Below are 23,694 nucleotides of genomic sequence, written 5' to 3'. Positions count from 1 at the left end.
CTGAGGCATAAAAGAGCTAAATATATACCATCCACTCCACATGAAATGGAACTGACAGTTTCACCGCATGCTTGGTAGAGGTGTACTTTTAGGTTGGCAGCTGATGTCACTTTTACAAGAGACAATAGATATTTCGGTCAATTGTGTGCAGCACCATATCAGTATTCAGGCATTTGGTAAATTACAAAAACAAGGATTGTTGAAAAATAATGTGTTTGAGTAATACTGTATATATGTATGTATGTGTATACATACATAGAGAGAGTGCAGGAACCAGACCTTTATTTTTTTTTGGTACACAGAACTCCCATTGAATCCAGTGTGGGGATAGAGCCAAAATAGAATAAGAAATAAAGCACCTTTTCCATAAGTCCTAGATTAAAATTTTCAAAAGCACTTAACGTGCAGTCACTTAAAAGCCCAAATCACATCTTATCTCTCAGAAGAGTAGCTGAAGCATGCTTGAGAAGATAATAAAAAATGGAGGCATACATTTCCACCAGGTTTTCAAAATGTCTCCTGACATCTACACTGAATTCATTATGGCCAGTCACCTACATATTTGTATATACAGTACATATAAACATGCACATACACACACATTTATATGGTTAGGAACATATTATCATTGTGGACACTTGCAAAGTTCAAAGTTTTATTTACTAAACAAAATCTGGCACCAATATTTTCTAATGGTTTGTTGTGTACTCCGTCTGCCCCAATAATATACAACTCCTAAGAATTAACTGAAAGAAAGGGAGATTTTCTTCCTCTGTACAATTAACTATGGCAGGCTCAGGACATTATGTACCTATAGCACTGTATTGCTAAAGGTTATTTTTATTACTTTATGGCTTTGACATTTCCATTTCCTAATAATAAGTACATCTTAAAAGTTAGCCATGCATAAAACCCTAGTGACAGTGACACATTCTTCTAGCTGACATCCTCAAGCAGAGAAATATTTTTCTTTAAATTATAATGGTGGAAAATATGTTTTTGTATTGGTGTAAAGAAGTTACATTGTTAAAATAAAATAAGCTTTTTTTAAGAGCAAAAATCATTCTTCTTTGCACTTTTTTTGGTTCACACTGGAAGGGCTGCTTTCCATCTGCTATGCTTGCTGTTACTACAGATGGTCATATTCTGTACATATGGTATGTACATATATAAGCTGAAATCAGTGCTACGTTAGGGTGGAACTGACACATAATATGCAGCAGAATGTCTCACTTCAGTATATTGGTGAAATGTACTATATTCATTTTTTTAAAACTTTATACCTTTCTAAGTGAATTTTACAGCTCATGGAAGTGAGGTAATATTGGCTAAGACTAATGATAATGTGAGCCGGTGCTAAGAAAGCATTTCCCAAAGAGTCCTTCCTGAACTGGGATAATCAATTCCTTTGACTTCTGTTGAAAAAAAGAAAACGTTGTGTTTGTTGTAATACATCCAGCCATATTAGCACTCAAAAGATGTCAGTGTTCAGCCAGCTACTGCATTTTTTTGTCTAAGGAGCCAGAGCTGTATGAGGTTTGAGCAGTCTTCCTGTGAGGTGCTACTCCCGTTGACTGCAACAAAAGTTGAGGCACACAGGACTTAAGTTGAATCAGACAGGAAATTTGTTCCTCCTCTGATTATTACAGAGCAATTGGCTGAGCAAATGAAGTTTTAAGCTAAACCTGACTGAAGGTTAGTGTAGGATTTGGACTCTACCCTGAACCTGAAATGGAGTTTAGATCAAGATGTATCAGCATCTAAATCTCACAGACTGTTCTTCTGAGATTTCTGCCACATCCAAAAATAGGACCAAGTCCAATTTTGGGGCTCTTGCCTTGAATCCAGCTTAGCACCAAAATGGAGGATTCAGAACTGGCTCTCTTCTCCCCCACAAAAAACACCCAAATTAAAAACGGGTTGGATTTGAGGTTCCCATTTTGGCCTATCTATAGTATTCTACAGTGTCAAGTATACTGTTGTTGCTTAAATAGATGACGGTCAGAGCTGGTCAAACAATGGAAAAATACCTCTCTTTTCTGGGTGAAACTGGCACTTTCCACAGAACCAAGTCTAAAATTACCAGATGTTTTCCTAATTCCAGCAGCTGTAGACCTGGTTAAGGCTACAGAGGGCCCTTGAATACCATTGGTTTATGAAGCGTCTTCCCAAGATAAAACTATTCAGTTTCCATAAAGTTATTAGGTTCATGCGGACATGCTAGAATCCTTTTGAGCCAAGTGATCTTAAACCCATACACCACAAACTTAACCTGTTCCCAGCTGGTTGATTACAAATGTTTAATTTCTGTTAGTTTTCCTTTTCCAACCTTCCAACTTTCTAGTAAATGGACTGAAGCTACATGCTGTAATAGGAAGAATCATATCTTACCTAATAATAGTTGCTATGTAGTGCAAGTTGTCCTTTGTTGTGGCAGTGGGAGTCAAGTGGCAGGCAGTGTGGAGGCACATCATCGCGCTAGCTGTCGCCAGAGGCATTCCATATTTCCTCTCTCTTCTCCCACCACCATTACATTCTAGTCTAATGGCTACATTTGGCAATCTGACAAAGAGAAGTTGTGTTGGAACAGATACAGTGATTGCTCTTAATTCTCTTGCCTTTTCTTCTCCCATTTTAATGCCAAACCAGTACATTACTCCCTTTTGACCTTATGATAGTTCTTCTTGTGCGATGAAAAGATGCTATATCCAGCCACAAGTATAGGAAATGTATTTACATTAATTACCTTTACATTGTTTGCTAAATTCCTAAAGAAACCTCAGACTGCCCCTTTTCTCTCTATTTTATTACAGGTTTGCTTTGTGAATCTAGATGCAAACAAAAATGATTGCAGTGAGGAGCACTTAAAACAGGTAACAAATTAAGAAAGGCCTAATAATGTGCACAATACATATGTTCATGTTATTCACAAGATGGTGTGATGAGAACTAGAGAGAGGCCCAAACCATATTCCTGGCCCAATTCCCTCTTGTCCCCTCCCAAACTTTGCCAGGACTTTGAAACCTAAACATGGATCTAAATTTTACAAATGGACACTCTTTTTAATATGGGCTGAATCAAAACTCTGGATTTGAAGCTCCTCAAACAACAATGTTTGAAATCCAGATTTGGCTCCTGTTCTAAACATGTGGCTTTATGCCCAACTCAGATGACAGCTACTAGAATTTTGTGGTCTAAATTCACAATGCCTATTTTGTAAGTGGACTTCCTGCTAAGTCTTGGTTTTAAATACAAGAAGTGTTTGTGCATGTGTTGTAGTTGTAATAGTTTATCTTGACACTGCAGTACATAAAAATAGCCTTATAGCAGCTTTTCCTCCTATCATCAAGCAAATCCTGAGGCCCTTTTACTCACTTATTTAGGTTTTATTCAGCTGCTCAGTCTTACTCAGGCAAACTCCAGATTATTTCATTAGGTGGGTTTCTGGATAGAGACTGCTTAAAAAAAAAATGTTTAAGGGCCTAAGGATTTGACTCACTGGATTTCCGCTTATTTACTGAGCAGAAAACCAGGACACTCTTCAGCAATTCTTAAAACCAGCTGCACAACTGGACATACAACTGAAAATGTGCATCCTCCTAAAATGCTCAGGTCATGTGGTTAGGGGAAGAAGTGACATTTTGAAAGTATAGCACAAAATGAGCTTTTATATAAGGCCACAGAATGGAAGCTTAATCTTCTGAAGTGAGGTTTTTTACCCACGAAAGCTTATGCCCAAATAGATCTGTTAGTCTTTAAAGTGCCACTGGACTCTTTGTTGTTTTTGTGGATACAGACTAACATGGCTACCCTCTGATACTTGACTTCCCTTACCGTCTCTCACCTCCATCATCCCATGCTGGCATCAGAAATACCTGGCAAGTGAACACGTCAAAGAGGGATCTATTGGCCATACTCAAAGTGTTCCTCAGTGAAACACTGGAATTTGTTTGCTGGGGCCATTCTAAGTTAAGTTGAGGACTGCCACATTTTCCTAATTGCCTTCTGCTAGTGATTCTCTAGCAGGAAGTCTTTCTACAAACAACTCTTGATAGCCTCAAGCTGTGAAAACTTAAACATCAAAAATATATACAGCTTCCATGAGCAAATGGATTTTTCTGATGAATCAGGTGGTTAAGTATGGATACCAGATTGAGAAGTTTAACTTCACTGAATCCACAGAAGTACTAGATTATTTATTAATGAGAAGGGAGAGGCTATTTTTTTATTTATTTACAACCTCGGGTTTTTTTTTTTTAAAGAACTGATGCTGTGTCAGGTCATGGGGACTGAGCAAGAGAGTCTTGATAAAGGCCAGATCCTGACTCCTGCACAAAACCCAAGTAAATGAGCTTCACGCAGCACATCTTTGCAAAGAGCTAGAGTTAGAATCCTCTCCCACAAGCACAAATCACCATTGGAGACTCCCCAGAGCTACATGGGATTTGGCCCATAGATCCACATAGGGGTGCCTTCGCTGGTCATGTCCCTAAGCTGTCCAGAGGCCCCTCTAGTACAGTGGTACAGGGAGGGTGGAACCCTACTTTGCAGCATGCCCTCCCTCCTTGCATGGCCCCTCTACATCTAAAATTTCCCAAGTACTGAAAAATGCCAGGTCTGCTACCTCAGAGGCCCTACATATGTGGCCTTTTGGCAGGCCACAGGATTTGGCCTTCTAGAAGTAGTTACCAGTATGTAGTCTGAATGTTTCTTAGGTATAAGTGGAAACTAATGTTTTTTTCTCTAAGGTTAATGAACATTTTAAAATATGAAGGTTTGCATATTATCTATCAGCCTCTAAAAGGAAGATCAGTCTGTATGCATTTGTATGCGTAATTTACAATGACTTTTCAAAATTTACATTAGACAGTATGGATTTAAACAACATGCTAGTACAGTGAAAATATTTAATAGAAGTATAAAAAAGATCTTGGCATAACTGGTGGGCACAAAAATGTTTATATAAGTTGTACAGTGCCATACGTAACATATTGGTGCTGTCCGTTGCGATTTCAAATCATCCTTTTGTCACCTATAAAATAGAGTCTATACTGTGCTATAGAATATGTTACAAGGGTTTCTTGGTTACAAATTTAAGAACATCCTTTCCAGACCTTTCCATTTGATTCCAAGCAGGAAAAAAAAATATTTAAAATTTCATGGTTTTCCAACCTAAGTAATCTGATAAATATGATAATTTAAGTAAGAGAAAATATAGAAAAAACACTATAACAGAAAAATGATCATTGAAGAAAAGACAAGCACTTTTTTTGTACTAGACTAAAAATGTCAAAATGAATTGAAACACTGAATTTAAGTTTTATGTCAAATATTAATACTTAGTCATATCTGCAGATCAGTGTACTGAGAAGTAGATTGTTCCCTGTAACTGAATTAGGCTTGCCAAGCCAGCCATTTGTATTATGTCTAATTTAAAGCAGTGTAAGGAGAAATATCAGTACTGTAAGCTTTCATTTTGAAGATAAAAAGTGGGGAAATGAAGTATCTTTGAATTGTACTGTAGTTAAAGCACAGGTCTAGGTTTCAAGATTCTGGATTCTTTTCATGGCTATGCCACTGCTGTGCTGTACTTTGTCATGTATAAAGTGGAGATAATAATGGTTATGTGTCTCAGAGATACTGTGATATTTAATTACTTATTGTTCATACAGCACATTAAGAACTTTAGGTAAGCTCTTTGGGGCAGGAAGTCTTATTTTGTTCTGCATTTGTACAGTGCCTAGCACAGCAGGGTCCTGATCCATGGCAGGGGCTCCTAGGCGCTATTGCTATACAAATATTATAACAACAGAGCAAAGTATCATCATCATTAGTAGTTTATCTTTGTTAAATGTACTGTGCGTATATGTAAAACACATTCCATATAGAAAGTTACTCTGTTGTCACATATCAAATGATAGGTTATGAAACCAAAGTATCTACAGAGTATATGAAATCTAAGAAATGGATGTTTAATGCAAACAGTGTATTAAATACATCATTGTAAATATAGATTTAAAACTGAATTAATTTCATAGGGCAAAATCCAGCAGATCTATTCCCAATAAAACTCCTTTTGACTTCTTGTTAACCATAAGCCTGAGTAGGAACTACAAGGATTTGTCCCATACCAATAATTTTTTAATCCTTTTGTATTTTACATATTAACACAGTGTTCCCATTCAGTTAGGAGCTATTCATAGTATAAAGGCCAAGACTTGTGATGGGCTTGGGGACTGAACTGACTTCTGATCCCTAATGCTCTCATATCTCTAGGGCCGTGTGAGGACATTTGCACTGCCACTGCTGTAATTGTTTGGTGCATACATAGAGGATGTGCATTTTCAGTGCTGCCAATTTTAGTTCTGGTATGTTCTGAGAACTGAGTTCATTTTAAAATGCATTTAAAAGGAATGCTTACCAAGTGTCCTTTAAATGTTTACGGATGCAACAGTGTAACTCTGACCGGGGTGAAATAGAGTGGTGTTGTCTCAACCATATTTTTCCTATTGCAGAGATTGATCAGTGTCTCTCCAAATCTCCCAAAACTTATCAGCTCTATGAATGTACAACCACCAAAAGAAAATGAAATAGTCCTGCTAAGTGGATTAACTTCAGGCAACCTTCAGGCTGATTTTGAAGTTTCCCAGGTAGGCACTATACATTTATCTTTAGGAACACATCGCAACCATCAAAGATAGTGTGTGGAATCTGAAAGAAAAGAAGCTGCAAGCACAGAGCCAAGTGCTAGCTTGAGAACCACACAGGTATGTACACATTAAAAGAATAAGCGTAGCTGTTTAAACACCATTTATGCAGTGACATAGTTAAAAGCCCAAACTGGGGGTGACTTGAGGGCTGAGCTCAGCTAGGAAGGGGTGGAGCTAGGGATCAGCCTGTTCTCCTCCAGAGACTATGGATATCTAGGTGAGAGTTAATACTGTGGTAAGCCTATTAACTCAAACTCTCATTCAGAACTCCTAATAGCTACTTCTGTGCAGCATCCTGAGAAGGCAGCCAATGATGGCATAGCTCATTCAGGATCCTGCTTCCAGAGACAGTGGGGGCCAGAAGAGCAGCATGGACAGAGCAGGGGAGAGGATTTAATTCTTTAGATCGGGGTGGGGAGTGCATTAGGGAGGAGCTGCTGCAGATTCCCTTTTAAGTAAGGTCGTTCTCCTTCTTCCCACTAGCCAGCCTGCTCCAGCAATCCTCCCTGTCTCCATCCCTGGCCATGCTTGTCTCATTATGCACCTTTGAAAGGAATTCATGATGGTGCTGGAATATCCCGTGAGCTAAATTGTGTCAGGAATTCACTTACCTGTGGGTACATTTAATTGCAGAAGGGAAGAGTCTGGGAGCTATTAACCCAATCAACGCTAGTTCCCACTTTAGCCTCTGTGCAACAGTAAAAGTAATTGGTTAGTTTCTCCAACTAAGATACAAAAGTAAAGATTAGCATCCAGCCCTTCACTCTGAGAGCTCTGGAATGCTCCACTGGCAGCGTGCCAAGCATTCTGAACTTCCAGCACCACATATAGAAAGGAAGCAAATGGTAAATGGTAAATTAAAACAATTTTTAAACATAGATTTTAGAAGTGTAGCTACTTATTAGAGTGACAGATTTTTTTGTGGCTCTATGTTATTCTCATAAGACTTTGTGCCTTTACATTCAGACCTGTGCCAGTGGGAAAGGATGAAAATAGCTCATTATATTGGGCCTGATTCTGATCTCATTTATCCATCTGTAAATCAGAAGCAACACAGCAGGTGTAAAACCTGTGTAAGTAAGATTAAAATCAAAACAGGTTATCTTCATTAGCAATTAGCAGCAGGTCCTGTGCACCCCTGTGAAATTAATGTGTGCTCATAAATCTTTGTGAAACTGGCCCCGTAATCTCTGTTACGAAGATCATTGCATTTTATGTCCTATTAATATGCTGCTTTTAAAGACAAAATTGGTTGGTTATTGAGTTTACTTGCTATTTATACCTAACGGCTGCATATAAAAAACATAAATAATGGCATGGTGCATTTTAAGTACCAAAGAGCTCCATTGTGCCAGTAAAGAACAATGAACAGCCACATCACTTCATGGGAGCTGCAGAAGGCCCAGGAGATCTGATGTCTGTTTGGTGGCCTGCAAGTTTGGTGATCTCAGGGCATTCTTCAGCACCCCAGTAAATAAGTGTTCACATAACAAAAAAGCACAGCTGGCACCCTTGCTGGGAGGTCAGGACTGAAACAGGAATGGAAGCTGACCTAAACTTCTCACCTGAGAGGTGCTTTGTCCATGTCAGGATCAGGGCCAGCTCTAGGTTTTTTGCCACCCCAAGCAAAAAAATTTTTGGCTGCCCCGCACCTCAGCCCTGCACTCTCACCACCCCCCCCACACCCCCTGCCGCCCCATCCCTGGGCTCTCTCTTCCCCCTCCCCCACCTACACCTCCTGCCTCCCCAGCCCTGGGCTCCCCCCCACCACCAGTGCTGACTCCACCCACTCTCCCCTCGCCTCCAGCTGGTCCAATGCTGGCAGGGTCAGCGTAAGCAGGGGGGCTCCTGGGCCATGCCTCAGCCCAGGGTCCCTCCAGCCAGGGCCCAGGAGGGACTGGCTGGGACCCAGGAGGGCAGAGCCAGGGCACTGCCCCAGCAGGGGGCTGAGGAGCTGGGGCAGGGTAGCCCCAGAGGGAGCGGAGCCCCAGAAAGCGGGGCGCGGGCCCCGCCTGGCAGCACCCCGCCCTCTATGGCCCCGCTGCTGCTTCTGGCTGCCCTGCCACAGTCCCTGGGCAGCTCCGGCTGCTTCACCCAGCCCAAGCTCTGGTGCTGGGGGGCGGCCACCAGCCCGAGTGTCCCCTGCTCAGAGCCTGCCCAGCCCAGCCACAAGGTGCGGGCGCTGCTCCCCCGCGGCGGGAACTTCAGCGGCCCCAGGACACCCCCACACACGACGCCCTGCTACTGCCAGGGCCAGCTCTAGGCTTTTGCTACCAGAAGCGGAAAAAAAAAAAGATCGCTGGAATGCCACCCCTGAAAATGTGCCGCCTAAGCACATGTTTGGTTTTACTGGTGCCTAGAGCCGGCCCTGGTCAGGATGAAGTGAAATAGCATTGGCATCAGGAAGCATTATGCTAATTTGGTCCTTGTCATATTTGTCTGTCTAGAAAAAGGATTTCAGGGATGTCAGTCTTTTCAAATGCATTAAAATGTCAGTCTTTTCAAATGCATTAAAGTAATATATACACACACACACCTACCTCATTTTCTCTTTGGTTCTAGTCTGTTTCATTTCCTGACCCTTAAACACTACTGTAACACTGCAAATTGTGTACTGGGACATTTGCAGAGGAATGTTTATATCTAAACATACATCTGGTTTTATTGATTTTTGTTGTGTAAATTTCAGGAAAACATATTATTGAGTTTCATAATTACAAAATAAACAAAACAAAAAATCCCCAAACTTATGTTTTTCAATCTAAGCTGACAGCGTCCTATTGAAGTAAATTCTTTACTTCATATTTTTATATTTTGAAGTAATACAAATTGAATCTCATTCACTGTTTCACATTACTTCATTATTTTGCATTTTTTCATAATATTCTTTGCACTAAATCAGAATTCAACGGTAGCTTCTTAGCGACAAGTAATCTCAAAGCCTGTCAGTCTTTTGGTGCCCTCTCGGGTGCTAACAGATTTATTCATGCAGATTTTCCACTCAAACATATTGTGTAGCTAGAAGGGACCAGTTAAATATGTTGTTACAGTAAACACTAATCCCAAGACTTTTACACCTAGATACTTATCTTACAGTGGCACCCAAAGGTGAGTCAGGGCTGGGCTGTAATGTTCTGTACAAATCCATAGAAAGACACAGATACGGCTCAGAAGAGCTTTCAGTCTAAGGCCCCAATCCTGCAATCAGAACTACACAAGCTGACACCTTCACTAGCATGCATAATTCACTGCAACTGAAGTCAAAAGAGAGGACAGAAGGTTTTGTCCTCAAGGCACTTGGATGAGGACTCGAGAGCTGGCTTCACATTTTAGCTCTGCCACAAACTCTGTGTATGACCTTGGGCAAGTCAGTTAGACCCAGAGCCTCAAAGTTCTTTTGGCACTTAGCTCCCATTAGGCATCTAAATACTTATGAGGATCTGGGCTTTAATTCCCCATTGTAAAATGGGAATAATAGTACTTCCTTTCTGCCACCCCTTGTCTTTTGCTTAGATGGTAAAGCTCTTCACTGTCTCTTACTATGTAGAACTTAACACAATGGAACCCCAGTGTTATTTGGGATCTCTAGGTGGTACTGCAATATAAATAATTAGTAATGGTGCTTTGCACAGGCATAAGGCTAAGGGTGAGGGAAAGGAATACAAAGTATATACGATTTTAAAATATTGTATTTTAATATTATAAGACATAATAAATAGCCCCATTCCTAACTGCCCTGCAAACTAATCATCCACAAGGCTGAATTCTTATAAGCATCACAATAGAAATGGTCTTGAAGAAGAATTTAGAACCTATGCAAACCATTCCTTAAATAGCTTAATAACATTCAGAAACACGTATATCTTAATACTGGTGAGGGTGGCTAATTTCAACATAGCCAAAGGCAAATAGGACAGTATGTCATTAAAAGGACAAGAAACTGAATTAAGAGTAAGCTATTTGGTAACTTAAAAAACAAGTAGTTGTACTACATCAGAGTGCTTTCTTACACCCGATTTACGTAAAACACTTTTGTAACTGAAAATGTCATTCCAAACAGTCTCATATTTGGCTTAAATATAACTGCACAGTATGTTGAAAACATCTAATTCACAAATGTTATTGTTTCTTGACAACAGAGTGTTCCTGATATAATTATAAGGGGGAAAGTAAATATATATTTTCAATTAAATAACTGTTTGATATTATTTTCCCCTCTAGTGTCCTTGGCTGGCAGATGTATGTTTGGTTCAGTATGCAAGGGGAAACAGAAAAAACAGCATAGGCTGCATCATCTTTGAAATAAACAAGTTTCTGATTGGACTGGAGCTTGTGCAGGAGAGACAGCTACAGATAGAAACTAGTATCTTAAAGCCTGAGGATGATACAAACTGTTCAGTGTCCTCAATAGAAGAAGATTTTCTCACAGCATCTGAGCACCTTGAAGATGAGAATGAGGCTGATGAATATAAAAATGGTAAAAGCAATGTAACAAGCATAAGTTTGTTATTGTTCATTCTGCAGTGCTCATATAAATTGCACTTGACATTAATTCATGCATACATTTAATTGCAGTGTAGAAGAGGGATAATTGGAGAGATAAAAATCATTTATTTTTTTAAATCTTTGTTCAAGAGATAGAGTACATGGTATTTGTATGCTAATTGTACAGTACTACACATTACTTTAATACAATCACCTTTTAGAAACTGATAGCTAGTTATCTAAAGGCTAATGTGTCATTTTTATTTTTACAGGTCATGATAACATACATGTCACAGAACCTGCATCAGATATCAAAAAGCATAAAGGAAAGGGACTTGAGAACCTACACTATAGGAAGACCACGTTGCCATTTGCCCTTGATGACAACTGCTTTAATAAAGAAAACTTAGCTTCTGCTAAAAACTCCGCTGATTCAGAAGAGGCACTGAATATCGTGTCTGAAGACAGCATCTTACAAACTGTGGATAAGTCCATCCAGCAAATACAGTGGAAGAATGGTTTAGCTGGAAGAGTTAGGTCATCCCCTAATACTAATAGCCTGGAAAGATCCCTTACAGACAAGGCTGAAAATTCCTATCCAATATGCAGTTCAGAAGGTGTATCTTTGACCAGAATGGCTAAGGAAGAACTAGCTTCTCAGTGTGACACAACAGCAAAACAAAACAATAAGCTAGACACAGAAGAGCGTACAAGTGAAAGGAAACCTCATCCTCCTTTGCAAAATGAACAAGCAACAACAGGTCAATATGCTACAAATTTAGCAGAGTCTGTTCTGCAAGATGCATTTATTAGATTGTCCCAATCTCAACCCACTTTTACCAAGGAGGCTGCTATTAGCATCTCTGTAGGAAACTCCTTCAGTTCAGCAACTTGTACAACAGAAGATATAACTTCCCAATCATGGAATGAACTTCCAAAAATTGTCATAGTTCAAAGCCCAGACAGCTGTGAAAATACATCAGAATGGCCTGGGTCTGGATTCCCAAATCTGTGCCATTGGTCTGAATCAGAAAGTTCTGCTGAAATTTCAGATTACCTGCAGGAAGAGAATTCCAAAGGACACACCCAGAATGTACTGGAAGTAGCTTTGGCTTGTGCAGCCAAAGTTATTGGAACCATTTCAAGTCCCCACGCTGCAGAAAGACTCAAAAGAGAACAACTAGCCACAGACTCTAAAAGCAAAACTGTTGATAATGAAGAGGAACAGATAAAATCTTCACAAGTACTTGATAACGGTGCAGATATAGAATATTCATTTCCATCTGCTTTGTGTGGCATGACTCAAGTAGCAAGTGCTGTAGCAGTCTGTGGTCTTGGTGAAACAAAGGAAGATAAATACCCTGCAACTTCACGTGGACTCTTATCTGCAGCTGAGACTTCTGCAGCTATTACCCTTCATTGTAGTATAGCCATAGGAAGCAGCATGGAGAAGTTGAACAGAAACATTGCAGAGACATTGCTCAAAGAGGCATCCATAATTTTGACAAAGCCCAATACATACAGAAATGTAGGGGACTTTATGGAATCCATAAATGGAAGAATTATTGAAACAGCAACAAGGCCCCGGATTTCTCCCTTAGATGAAGTAATTTGCGATGAACTCGCACAAAATGTATCAAATGTTATTCTGCGGCATTCTGTGGAAGAGGTTAGGAAGAAAAGACAGTTACACCCTGGTTCGGACAATAACTTGGACTTCAGTACACACGACATGTTTATGGAGACTGCCAATGAACTGCTTTTTAATGTGATATATTTCACTTGCAAGAAGATGAGAGATATTGCACAGGTTGGTGAGTGTTCACCTCTCTTCTCCGAGGACAAAGACAGATGGAGGGTAACAGAAACAGAAAGCCAGACAACACAGACAACAGCTACTCAACCATCACAGCAAGCCCCAGATCACACCAATGAACCATTTAGTACTTTTTACAGTGCTAATGCTGGCAAAGATCTTGTAAATATGACAAATACAAAGAAGGACAATGAGGAAGGGGTGCCAAATACCATGGAAAGTGCCACACTGCATTCAGACCTGCTGTGTAGTGCCCGTGGGCATAACTCACTGGTTGCAAAAACATCCCCCAAGAAACGATATCTGAAAAGAGCCACTAGAGATTGCTACAGATCCCCATATCAAAGCAAGAAAGACCTCAGGTCTTTTTCAGACAGGGAAAACACACTTACAGTCAATGAATGCAGACATGGTGTTCAAGAGCAGTTATCTTCTGATGCCATTGTGAACACAGAAAACCAGAGCAAACACAAGTGTGATGCTTTGCTAAATAATGAAGTCCAAGTTAGTGTACCTTTGTTAGGTAATCACATCTTGCTTCCTTCTCAGCCTGTGCTACAGGTAAAAGATCCAAGGGATACATACTGTGTAACAGATTTTGCAGAAGAATTAGCAGAAACCGTGGTCTCTATGGCAACAGAAATAGCTGCCATTTGTCTTGAAAACTCAAATGGTAAGCAACCCTGGTTCTGTGCATGGAAAAGAGGAAATGAATATCTGGTGACCCAGAGTTTATCATGCAGAACTATAAAAAGGAAGAAGGAATCACAGCCCAATGGTTCAGTTGTTAGGAAGCACAGGCCACCGAGGCTTAGTGAGATCAAAAGGAAAACAGATGAGCATCCTGAACTAAAGGAAAGACTGATGAACAGAGTAGTGGATGAATCCATCAACCTTGAAGATACTCCAGAGTCTGTCAGCATCTTTGCAAATGAAGTGGCTGCTAAAATTATGAACCTAACTGAGCTATCCATGGTTGATAATGTCTGGCAGGGTCCAAACCATCCCAGAAACAGATTGCACTGTGAAAGATGGGGCCGGGCCAAGGGATCCAGCTGTGAGAGCATACCAGAAGAGGATTTGGATTCCAAAGGGTCTGTAAATACTTTGGGCCCAATGAACATGTTAGGTCAGCCAGGAAGCCAGACTAGTTCTGTCTCTAAGCAGTCTAGTTGTGAAAGTATTACAGATGAATTTTCAAGATTTATGGTGAACCAGATGGAAAATGAAGGGAGAGGGTTTGATTTATTACTGGACTACTATGCAGGAAAAAACGCAAGCAGCATTCTAACTTCTGCCTTGCAACAGGTTGCTAGGAAAAATTGCCACCTCAGCGTGAGGCCAAGCTGCCCATCCAAACAGTCTAGCACAGAAAGCATCACAGAAGAGTTTTATAAGTATATGCTAAGGGAAATAGAAAAGGAGAATAAAGATGATGCTTCTTCCATCAGAAGTTCCAGGGAGTGGAGTGGCAGCTTGTTATCACCTTCTCCACGATCACCATTTTGTTTTAGACAATCCTCTATGCCTGACAGCAGATCATCAGGTTCCAGGCTAACAGTGAATGCACCAGTCAAAGCAAAATCATTAGATGGCTTTGCTCACAACAGCCACCGGGATTCCTTAAGCATACAGCAGGTCAGCACTGTGTCTTCTTTGAGTCTTTGCAAGTCGGACTCATGCCTATACCAAAGATGTAGGACTGACCAGGTAACAGACATGCTGATTCATGAGACATGGGCAAGCTCCATTGAATCTCTAATGCGTAAGAACAAGATTATAGGGGATGAGGCAGAGGTCACAGATGCTGATCAATTCCCCAGTGATTCCCCACTGCACGTAGAACAATATGCAAACAGACTGGCTGCAAATATTGTTGAAAGTGGGAAAACGTTAATTGTCGTCCATCAAGATTCCTTTGACTATACAAACCGGGAACATGTAGCAGAAGGCAGATCTCTCCCAAGTGTGAGTCAAAGTCAGTCTAAACCCACAAGGGACAGAATAAATTTAGATGGGAAAAAAGAACCACTCACAACCCATGGAGCCCTCCAGGGAAGCCATATAGGCTCCTCTGCTTTCCTAAGGGAAGTGCCTTTAATTCAGATAGAAACTGATCAAAGAGAAGAGCTGAATAAAGACTTAGAGCCCTTAACTTCTAGCATCATCCCCGCTGGGGAAACAAAGGAGCATCTAAACAAAGAAAAACTTCCAGCGGCATATTTTGGGAAGCACATAGTTTCAAGCTCCGTGTTAAATACCAGGTAAGTGGCAGAAAAAGATAAGTCAAGACACTGCTTCGTTTTTAAACTTTAACAGTATACAGTGGTTTCCAGGAGGGGTATGGTGGGAGGAACTTAACCTTTTCAAATATATTGGAGTTAAATTCCTATTACAGCCCCCTAATGAAGGAAACTAATGGAAATTTTAATAATTGCCACAAAAAAAAAAAAGACGTGTGTACAATGACAGTAATTGTATTACTGAGATGCGCTTCTAACACCACGGGACACGTGGAGCTGAATTTTGCCTGTGAGCTGGTTTATGCCTGAAAACCAAAGGTGGGAGGGAGTAAAAGGCTTAAACTATTTCAACCTGGTTTGCACTGCCCTCTGGACCCATTGAGTCGACATTGTCCATGTCCTCCATGCTTTGAGTCACGGGCAAGGCCAGATCTAGGAACTTGTGTTTTAGTGTGCACCTTATTGGTTCACCTGATACCACTCTGCCTTCTCTCCTGCACTGATTAATCCTGCCTTGGCAAAAATCATCTTCACAGGTAACCATGTGGGCATGCACAGCTGGCTAACACCTAGGCTTAAACTAATGCTGCTTTTGTAAAAACAGAGACAACAGAATTTGGCCTTGAACTGTCTATTCTGTTCATTCCCATAACTAGTTACTTGTATGCTTGGAAAGGAGAGTTAGACCTCTTAAAACTTCGTAGTCAGCTCTGTGATTACGTCTGTAGGGATGGGTACCTTGACAAACTTTGGTTAGGAAACAGGCCTCATTGAGCTGCTGCTTTTCTGTCGTGAAATGAAAAGCTTGGCTTCTTGGGCTCAAAGCATGGATTTCCCTCTGTTGAAGAATGCTAAATCTGCTACTGTCTCAGTTTAGGAAAAATACAAGTCCTGCTATCTTGTAGCACAGTCCAAAGGTAGAAAGCCTAATTTTAGTGTGTGTTGATCCTAATTTCCACTGGCAAAAAAGCAGCTGTATACTTGTACCAGTAACTGTCCACACAAACAAGTGATTGTGTAGCAGGAGTGGAGACAGTGTACAAATGTGGATTGCACTCACCCAGTTACCAATGCATGGTTTGCAAAACTGAGGACCTGTTTTTTTGCAGACTTGGCCCTTAATGAAGTCTTACAATGAAAGGCCTAATTATTTTCCTGCCTGTCCAGAAACAAAACAAAGAGCTAGTCACTCATATGAGTCAGTAGAATTTTGCAAGTCTGTCTTGATGTAACTTGAGGTAACAATTGAATGATGAATTGGGTGCTCAAGAATTGCTGAATAGAGGGGATTTTCCTCCACTGAGTTGGCTCTGGATTTCAGGAAACTCAGAATATGCAGAAGCCTGTAGTTCTGGAGATTAATTTCAGATGGAGTAAATTCAGGGTCTGGCTGAATGTAGTTACATTATATTTATTTTTATATAAGTGTGACCACCCAGTTTTCTGCAATGGGTAATCCTGTGTTTTGACCAACTCCATCTGAACTGCTCCTTCTGTATAGTATAGAGGTTTAAAGCACTAGACACTGAACTATTATGAATATTTTGGTTGACAATCCACTCAGCAAATGTGTACCTGCTTCTGATGTGGTTAAAGATACTGTTTGCTCTTTCCTCAGGGCGAAACCTGAGTTTTGTGAGGGTCTCCAGGAAGACAGATGTGGGGATTTTTTGACTTCTGTAGCTCATCTGTGGTTGTAACAGGACTTGTTAATGGAGGAAGGAATAAGAGACCTTGGCTGAAATTCTGGCTCCATTGAAGTTGATGAAAAAACTCCCATCAACTTCAGTGAAACCAGGATTTCACTCCTTGTCACTAGGGGCAAAGGTGGTCAGTAAGCTTTCAAAGCATAAAGATGCAGGGATTGGTCATGCAGGGCTCACCATACAGGCAGGTGGGCCCCATGTTATTCTTTCTTGGTGTGTAGAGGGCGTGGGGAGAAGATACCACTGGAGCTGGGGAAAGGAAGATGACAGAGCAAGGCTGTGTGCATCTGCCCACTTTACACATGCTTGGGGGTGAATTCTGTTTGTGTGCAGAAAGCTTACGTATAGCTAGGTGAATTGAATGATTATTTGACTTATCCACTACTGTCAGACAAATATGCCCTGGTTCATCTGTGCCTTTGGTGAACAATTCATGATGTGGCCATGTGAAATGTACTGTAGTGGTACTGATGAAACAGAGTGGATCAGTAACAGATTGATACACACGTTTCAGCCCAGATACTCCACCAGAACACTGAGCAGCATGTTCTCATTCTCAAGCAATACAAGCTGTACAGACTTTGAATGACCCTCTGCAGAAAGAAAAGATTAAAAAGCTGAGGTTACATTACTGAAGTATTCCTCTTTCGAGTCTGCTTCTATTTTGTTTAAAAGAATGCCATTGTTGTTTTGCTAACATTTAGTACTTGATATAACTCTTTAATAATGTCTTGTTTCACTTTTGGTTAGTTAATACAGCACTGGAGAGAGAAAATAGTTGGAAAAGAAATTTAACGTGTGAGAAGCTGGGAGTGGTGGGGAGCTCCTCTGTAGGGAATACATTGGTCCCAATGCTGATCCACACACAAAACTCCGAGTGATTCTAATGGACTTTCTGTGTGAGAGGATCAGGACCTCATGGAAAGACTGGCCAGACTGGGACATTGCACTTGCAGTATCTAATTGCTTAATGGCTCTAAAACAGTGGTTCCCAAACTTTAACAACCTGTGCACCCCTTTCACTACAATGTCAAGTCTCGCTAACCCCAAGTAAAAATGAATATTTCCAGGGATTGTCTCGTTTACCTGAATATAAATTATAAAAGCAGTGATCCTGGAAATATAACATTTTGTTATGACACGCTTATTACACACTATTTATTATTAATTATTAATCATTACAGTAATTTTATTACATTATGAAAACGGCAACACTCTTCCAAAATCTCACTTTCATAGCTTGTATCACTTTGAATATGCCAGTTATAAAACATTTTATAACTGTTTCATCAAGGAGCATCAGATGTGACACAGCATGAAGGTATTTAAGAAGCCAACTCAAAGAGTTCTTCCTACACAAGCATTCAGGTCTTGAGCAGTCCAGGCAAACAATGCACATTACAACAAACCTGAAACTTGTTCTTCATAATAATTTAAAAAACAATACTAGCTGCCTATTTAATTTTAAAAACAGCAAAAAATATCCATCTCCTTTTCCATTTCTTACAAGGAATCCTGAAGTTTAAATCTCTTCAGTGTGATAGATATGCTTGCTTTGATCTGCTTAGTTCTTGAAAGTCCAGGGGCTCCAGGCTGCTGGCCCCATGCTGCCCGCCGGTCCCTAGGGACAGCTCTGTCTGCCATTAGGGAATCTGTTCCCAAGAACCACCTGTAACATTTCACGAACCTCCAGGGGTTCACAAACCCCAGTTTGGGAATCACTGCACTAAAAGAAAATTAAACACTTGTTAATAATAAAAACATGGGGAATTATATGTTTAGGGCTAAATATCAAGTGCAGCTGATGTTGTAGTAAAGGGTATGCCTTGCTGCAACATTACCTAGCTGCTCAGTATGCTGAATGATAATGGGGATTGGTTTTGTGCCGAAAGGAGGATAGAAGTGTTAAACTTCTTGGTTGGCGTGGGGAACTGCATGAAAATGAGAATCATTTCTCGGTGTACAGCCCCCTGCGCATCCTACCAGTAACAGCACACCCTCTTGTGGCCCTGCAGGTACAATGTCCTCAGCTGTCTTGGTGCTTCCAGTCATTTACTCAGACCTGGGAACTGAGAACAAGATACCCCCTTTTGGGGGTCCCACTTATTAATTTATTTTATAGAGCACAAAAGCCCCCTCTTTACTCCCTCCAGTCCAACACTGATAAGCATCCTGTCCCCAGTTCAGGAGTCCCAAGCCATCCTCCCAGGGCTGGGTTATAGTTCAACAGACTCACCCTCTTCAAAGAAGGAGTCCACAGCTTCTCCTCCTAGGGCTGGGTTACGATTCAGTTCAGCTGTAGTCCTCAGCCAGCTTCTCCTCTTGTTAGGTGATCTGGGAGCTCCACTCCTTAAAGGCCTGCTTTCACTAAGAGCACACCCCTCCAGCTGAGTTCTGGTAGCCTGTTACGGCCAAGCATTCATTAGTCAGCTGCCAACCAGCCACTGAGGCAGATAATTGCTTACAAATAGGCCAAGATGATTAATTCTCCTTAAAGAAGCCTGTCACGAGTAGACTGATCTCTGACTACCTTTAAAGGGGACAACCACCCTATGACATTTCCCCTCTGGGTAACCTCCAAGGCCACAGAGGTTTCTCTGGTACTGATACAGTAACTTCTCAGGAGCTGTCCTGAGTGGCAGAGCAAGGCAGGAGCAAATCCCCAAACTGTTATTTCATCCCACTCCAAAAAAATAGTGAATCCCTTTTGAGGCAGAGGAACTTCTGGGTGATCTTTCACCCTCACTCCTCAGCCAGATCTGTCAGTGATCTGGAAAGATGATAGTACCAACATATATAAAGATAAAAGAATAGGCTCTGTATTTTCTGGTCACCAAGTTATAAAGCCAGAAAGCTACTGTTTGACCTTGGGTGAATTGTAATTCAGTTCTTGTAGCCATTTCATTAGCTCTTTCTTGTCATGCATTTATTTGAGGTCTCTTTTAGGATCCTTATAAAACAGAGTCTCCATGCCGAGCAGATACCACAGTCCCCAGGGCAATTCTCTTGAAGTTCAGTTCTGCTCAGAAAAGTGAGTCCCTAAAAATGGCATTGTGGGGGTCCACATTATTGTTTCTTAGGAACTCCACATCAAGTGTGCAGAGTTTTAAGTAAAAACATTTTTTTCTAATCACCAGTGCTCCAAGCTCAATTTCTGAGAGTCAAGCTGCATTCATTCCTTCTCATGCACAATCACCAAAAAAATAGAAGTCCTGCATGCCTAATTAGTCTTCCAGGGTATGTCTACACTGCTTCTGGGAGCAAACCTCCCAGCCTGGGCCTACAGACTCCCCCTACTGGGGCTCGCACTGGTGCGCTAAAAATAACTACAGTAGAACCTCAGAGTTATGAACTGACCAACCACACACCTCATTTGGAACCGGACGTATACAATCAGCAGCAGCTGCAACAAATGAAAAAGCAAATACTGTACAGTGCTGTGTTAAATGTAAACCATTAAAAAAATAAAGGGAAAGTTTAAAAAAAGATTTGACAAGGGAAGGAAACTTTCTCTGCTTTTTTCCTTTAAATTAAGAAGGTTAAAAGCAACATTTTTCTTGTGCATAGTAAAGTTTCAAAGCTGTATTAAGTCAATGTTCTGTTGTAAACTTTTGAAAGACCAGCCATAATGTTTTGTTCAGAGTTGTGAACAACCTGCATTTCCAAGGTGTTCATAACCCTGAGGTTCTACTGTAACTTTGTAGATGCTGGAGCTCCAGCTCTCATGTCCACCCCAAGCTTAAGAGCCCAAGCTCCAGCTGATCTGCAATGTCTATGCAGCTATTTTTAGTGCACTAGCATGAGCCCTGCTAGTGGCTTGTGCAACCACATAATCTTCAATAGGGTTATGCTTATGCAAGTGAGGGCCAAATCTTTGCCTTATAATTAATCTATTGATGCATGAATCAGTATACTACCCAACTCACCCTCCCTATATTCGCGTTGGCTCTGCAGTGCTATCAGGAATACAGGAGTAAAAGCTTGTTTAAAGTAAGGAGATATGACTGGATATACACATGGAGCAGCTTTGTAAGGTGCAGCATTTCAAAGACATGTTTCAGAATGCAGCTGCACTTTGAGAATAAGGATCTGACACAGCATCCTTGGGAAAATTTTTCCTCTTTCTGTAGAGCAGTGTGATGTCAACCCATCTGTCTAACCAAAAGATAGCTGGATTTCAATGATAGTGTGAATAAATAGTTAGGGAAGCACTTCGTAATCCTTCATGATGAAAGGCACTATTGTTTATTTTATTTCCCCTTTTCATTTCCTTTGAATAGATTTAATGTTGCCTTAAAGGTTGAATGTTAGATTTTCACGTCATTTTGAAATAGCCAAATTTTGGTCAAAAGCTATCGAAAAGTTGCTGGCTGCATTTTGAGTTTTTTAAGCCGGATGTTTGCACTGTAAATAATTCAGACACTTTTTAATTAAACATGAAAGAGAACTTTTGGGAGTAGCACAGTCAGTAGCTAGAATGTGTATGAGATGGCTTTGCACAAAGCATCTGTACTTTCAGTGGCGGAATGGATTAGGGAAAGAATGCATGTATCACATAAGAACATATTCCTTTTCCAATTAGAGGTTCTCCAGAGAAATTTAAGATGAAAAGAGACCGACATTTGAGCATAAATTTGGTATGTTTCACTTCTAAATATATTAATAGTTTTGTTTTTTTTCTCATGCATGTACTACACTTCTTTTCAGGGATTTTTTATTTCACTCAGATATGTGTCTTGTTTTTAATATTTTGTGATGTCTAACACAATTTATTTTTTACAGTTTCACTTTAAGAAATTTAACACCTCTGTTATGCAACTGGAAATACAAAGAGAATAAGCATCCTTAAAATACTTACTGATAACAGGATTAAATTCTTTATATTTTCAAACCACTGTACAAACATTAAGTGCTATCCCATATAATTGCTAAGAATTACTGTTATTCTAAGGGCATACAAAGAGATGTGTCACTTTCCTCAGGTGATGCCTGGGGTGGACTGTATCTGATACCTCTTTCCCTATCCCTACCCAGCCAAAAGTCATATTTTTACATGTGTGGGTTTAAACAGCCAATTACAATTAGGGTCATGATACAGGCCCATAATTTGGTAGTTTTAACATTTATGTGATGTAGCATTCCCAAAATACAGTAACTCTTTGCTTAACGTTGTAGTTATGTTCCTGAAAAATGTGACTTTAAGCAAAACGGTGTTAAGCGAATCCAATTTCCCCATACGAATTAATGTAAATAGGAGGGGTTAGGTTCCAGGGAAATTTTTTTCACCAGACACAAAACTATATATTATATAGATATACACACAGTATACGTTATAAACAAACCATTGAATACTGTTCACAGCTATGATGATTGTGTAGCTTGCATGAGGTGGTGAAGTTAGAGGGTGGAAGAGGGAGGGATATTTCCCAGGGAATGCCTTGCTGCTAAATGATGAACTAGCACTTGACTGAGCCCTCAAAGGTTAACATGTTGTTAATGTAGCCTCTCACACAAGGCAGCACGAACATGAAGGAGGGGAGACAGCATAGCAGACAGAGACAGACACACACCTTGTGCGTGGGAGAGAGAGAGATGCACACTGCCCCTTTAAGTAAGCTGACCCACTCTTAAGTGCATTGTCTTTTTAAGTGGATCAGGAAGTTGAGACAGCAGTTGCTGCCCCAAGCGCTCTCGGTCTCTCTCAATCTGTGTCGCCTCCCTGCTCGATATGGAGAAGGGGTAAGCAGGGTGCAGGGGGAGGGGGACACCCTGACATTAGCCCCCTTCTCCCCCCCCCCCCCCGCACAGCAAGCAGGAGTCTTTGGGAGCAGCTCCAAGGCAGAGGACAGGAACAGCACATGGCAGTGGGGGGAGGGACACAGCTGAACTGCAGATTGATTCCCTGCTGGGTGGCTGCTGCACAGGGAACTTAGGGGAGCGGGGAGCTGATAGGGGGGCTGTTGGTCCACCCTGGTTACAAGCCCCCACCAGCTAGCTGGAATGGGCTGCTCCTCCTGCAAGCAGTGGACAAAGTAGGCGTCTGCCAAACGACATTAGAAGGGAGCATTGCACAACTTTAAACGAGCATGTTTCCTAATTGATCAGCAATATAACAACATTAACCAGGAAGACTTTAAGTGAGGAGTTACTGTAATGGAAAGGCTCATTTGTTTTGTTACTATAATAATAAAGGCCATTTTTAAAGAGAATCTTAGACCAGATTTTTAACTGAGTTTTGTGTAACAAGAAATGGTCTAGAGTCTGATCTTGCACCATTTTATACTGCTGAACATTACAGTGATACATTCATGGAGGAGGATAGGACCATCAGTGGCTGTTAGCCAGGATGGCAGGGATGGAGTCCCTAGCCTCTGTTTGCCAGAAGCTGGGAATGAGTGACAGGGAATGGATCACTTGATGATCACCTGTTCTGTTCATTCCATCTGGGGTACTGGCATTGGCCACTGTCAGAAGACAGGATACTGAGGTAGATGGACCGTTGGTCTGACCCATTATGGCCGTTCTTGTGTTGACTTCAGTGGATTTACCCTAGATTTACACTGAATTGGAAAGGAATCAGTCCCCACCAGTATCCCCACTACAGCACAGCCAGAAATAGTAATATAAAACTTAAAACTGACTAAAATGTCCTGCTGTTATTTGGCTCTTTGGAAATCAAGCTCTCCACTGCCTGAAGGTCAGAGACTCTAGTTTAAATGCCTACATTTTTCACT

At 40.9% G+C, this 23,694-nt stretch overlaps 2 protein-coding genes across 6 annotated transcripts in view; one reads left to right on the top strand and one right to left on the bottom strand.

Moving 5' to 3' along the window:
* Positions 1-23,694, bottom strand: part of LOC127056372 (uncharacterized) — a 62,596-nt gene that overhangs the window by 10,958 nt on the left and 27,944 nt on the right. The gene's annotated exons all lie outside the window — the stretch shown is intronic.
* SPHKAP (SPHK1 interactor, AKAP domain containing) overlaps positions 1-23,694 on the top strand; it is a 103,907-nt gene that overhangs the window by 70,710 nt on the left and 9,503 nt on the right. For all 5 annotated transcript variants that reach the window (XM_050963976.1, XM_050963978.1, XM_050963977.1 and 2 more), the window contains exons 4-7: positions 2,814-2,873; positions 6,516-6,650; positions 10,932-11,187; positions 11,468-15,275. In XM_050963976.1, the coding sequence (XP_050819933.1) occupies positions 2,814-2,873; positions 6,516-6,650; positions 10,932-11,187; positions 11,468-15,275 (4,259 nt within the window). The remainder of the gene's footprint in view (positions 1-2,813; positions 2,874-6,515; positions 6,651-10,931; positions 11,188-11,467; positions 15,276-23,694) is intronic.

The sequence above is a fragment of the Gopherus flavomarginatus genome, chromosome 8, assembly GCF_025201925.1.
Source record: "Gopherus flavomarginatus isolate rGopFla2 chromosome 8, rGopFla2.mat.asm, whole genome shotgun sequence".
NCBI classification, from domain to species: Eukaryota; Metazoa; Chordata; order Testudines; family Testudinidae; genus Gopherus; species Gopherus flavomarginatus.
Note: the sequence above shows the minus strand (reverse complement) of the source record. Positions and strands in the feature narration are given on the sequence as shown.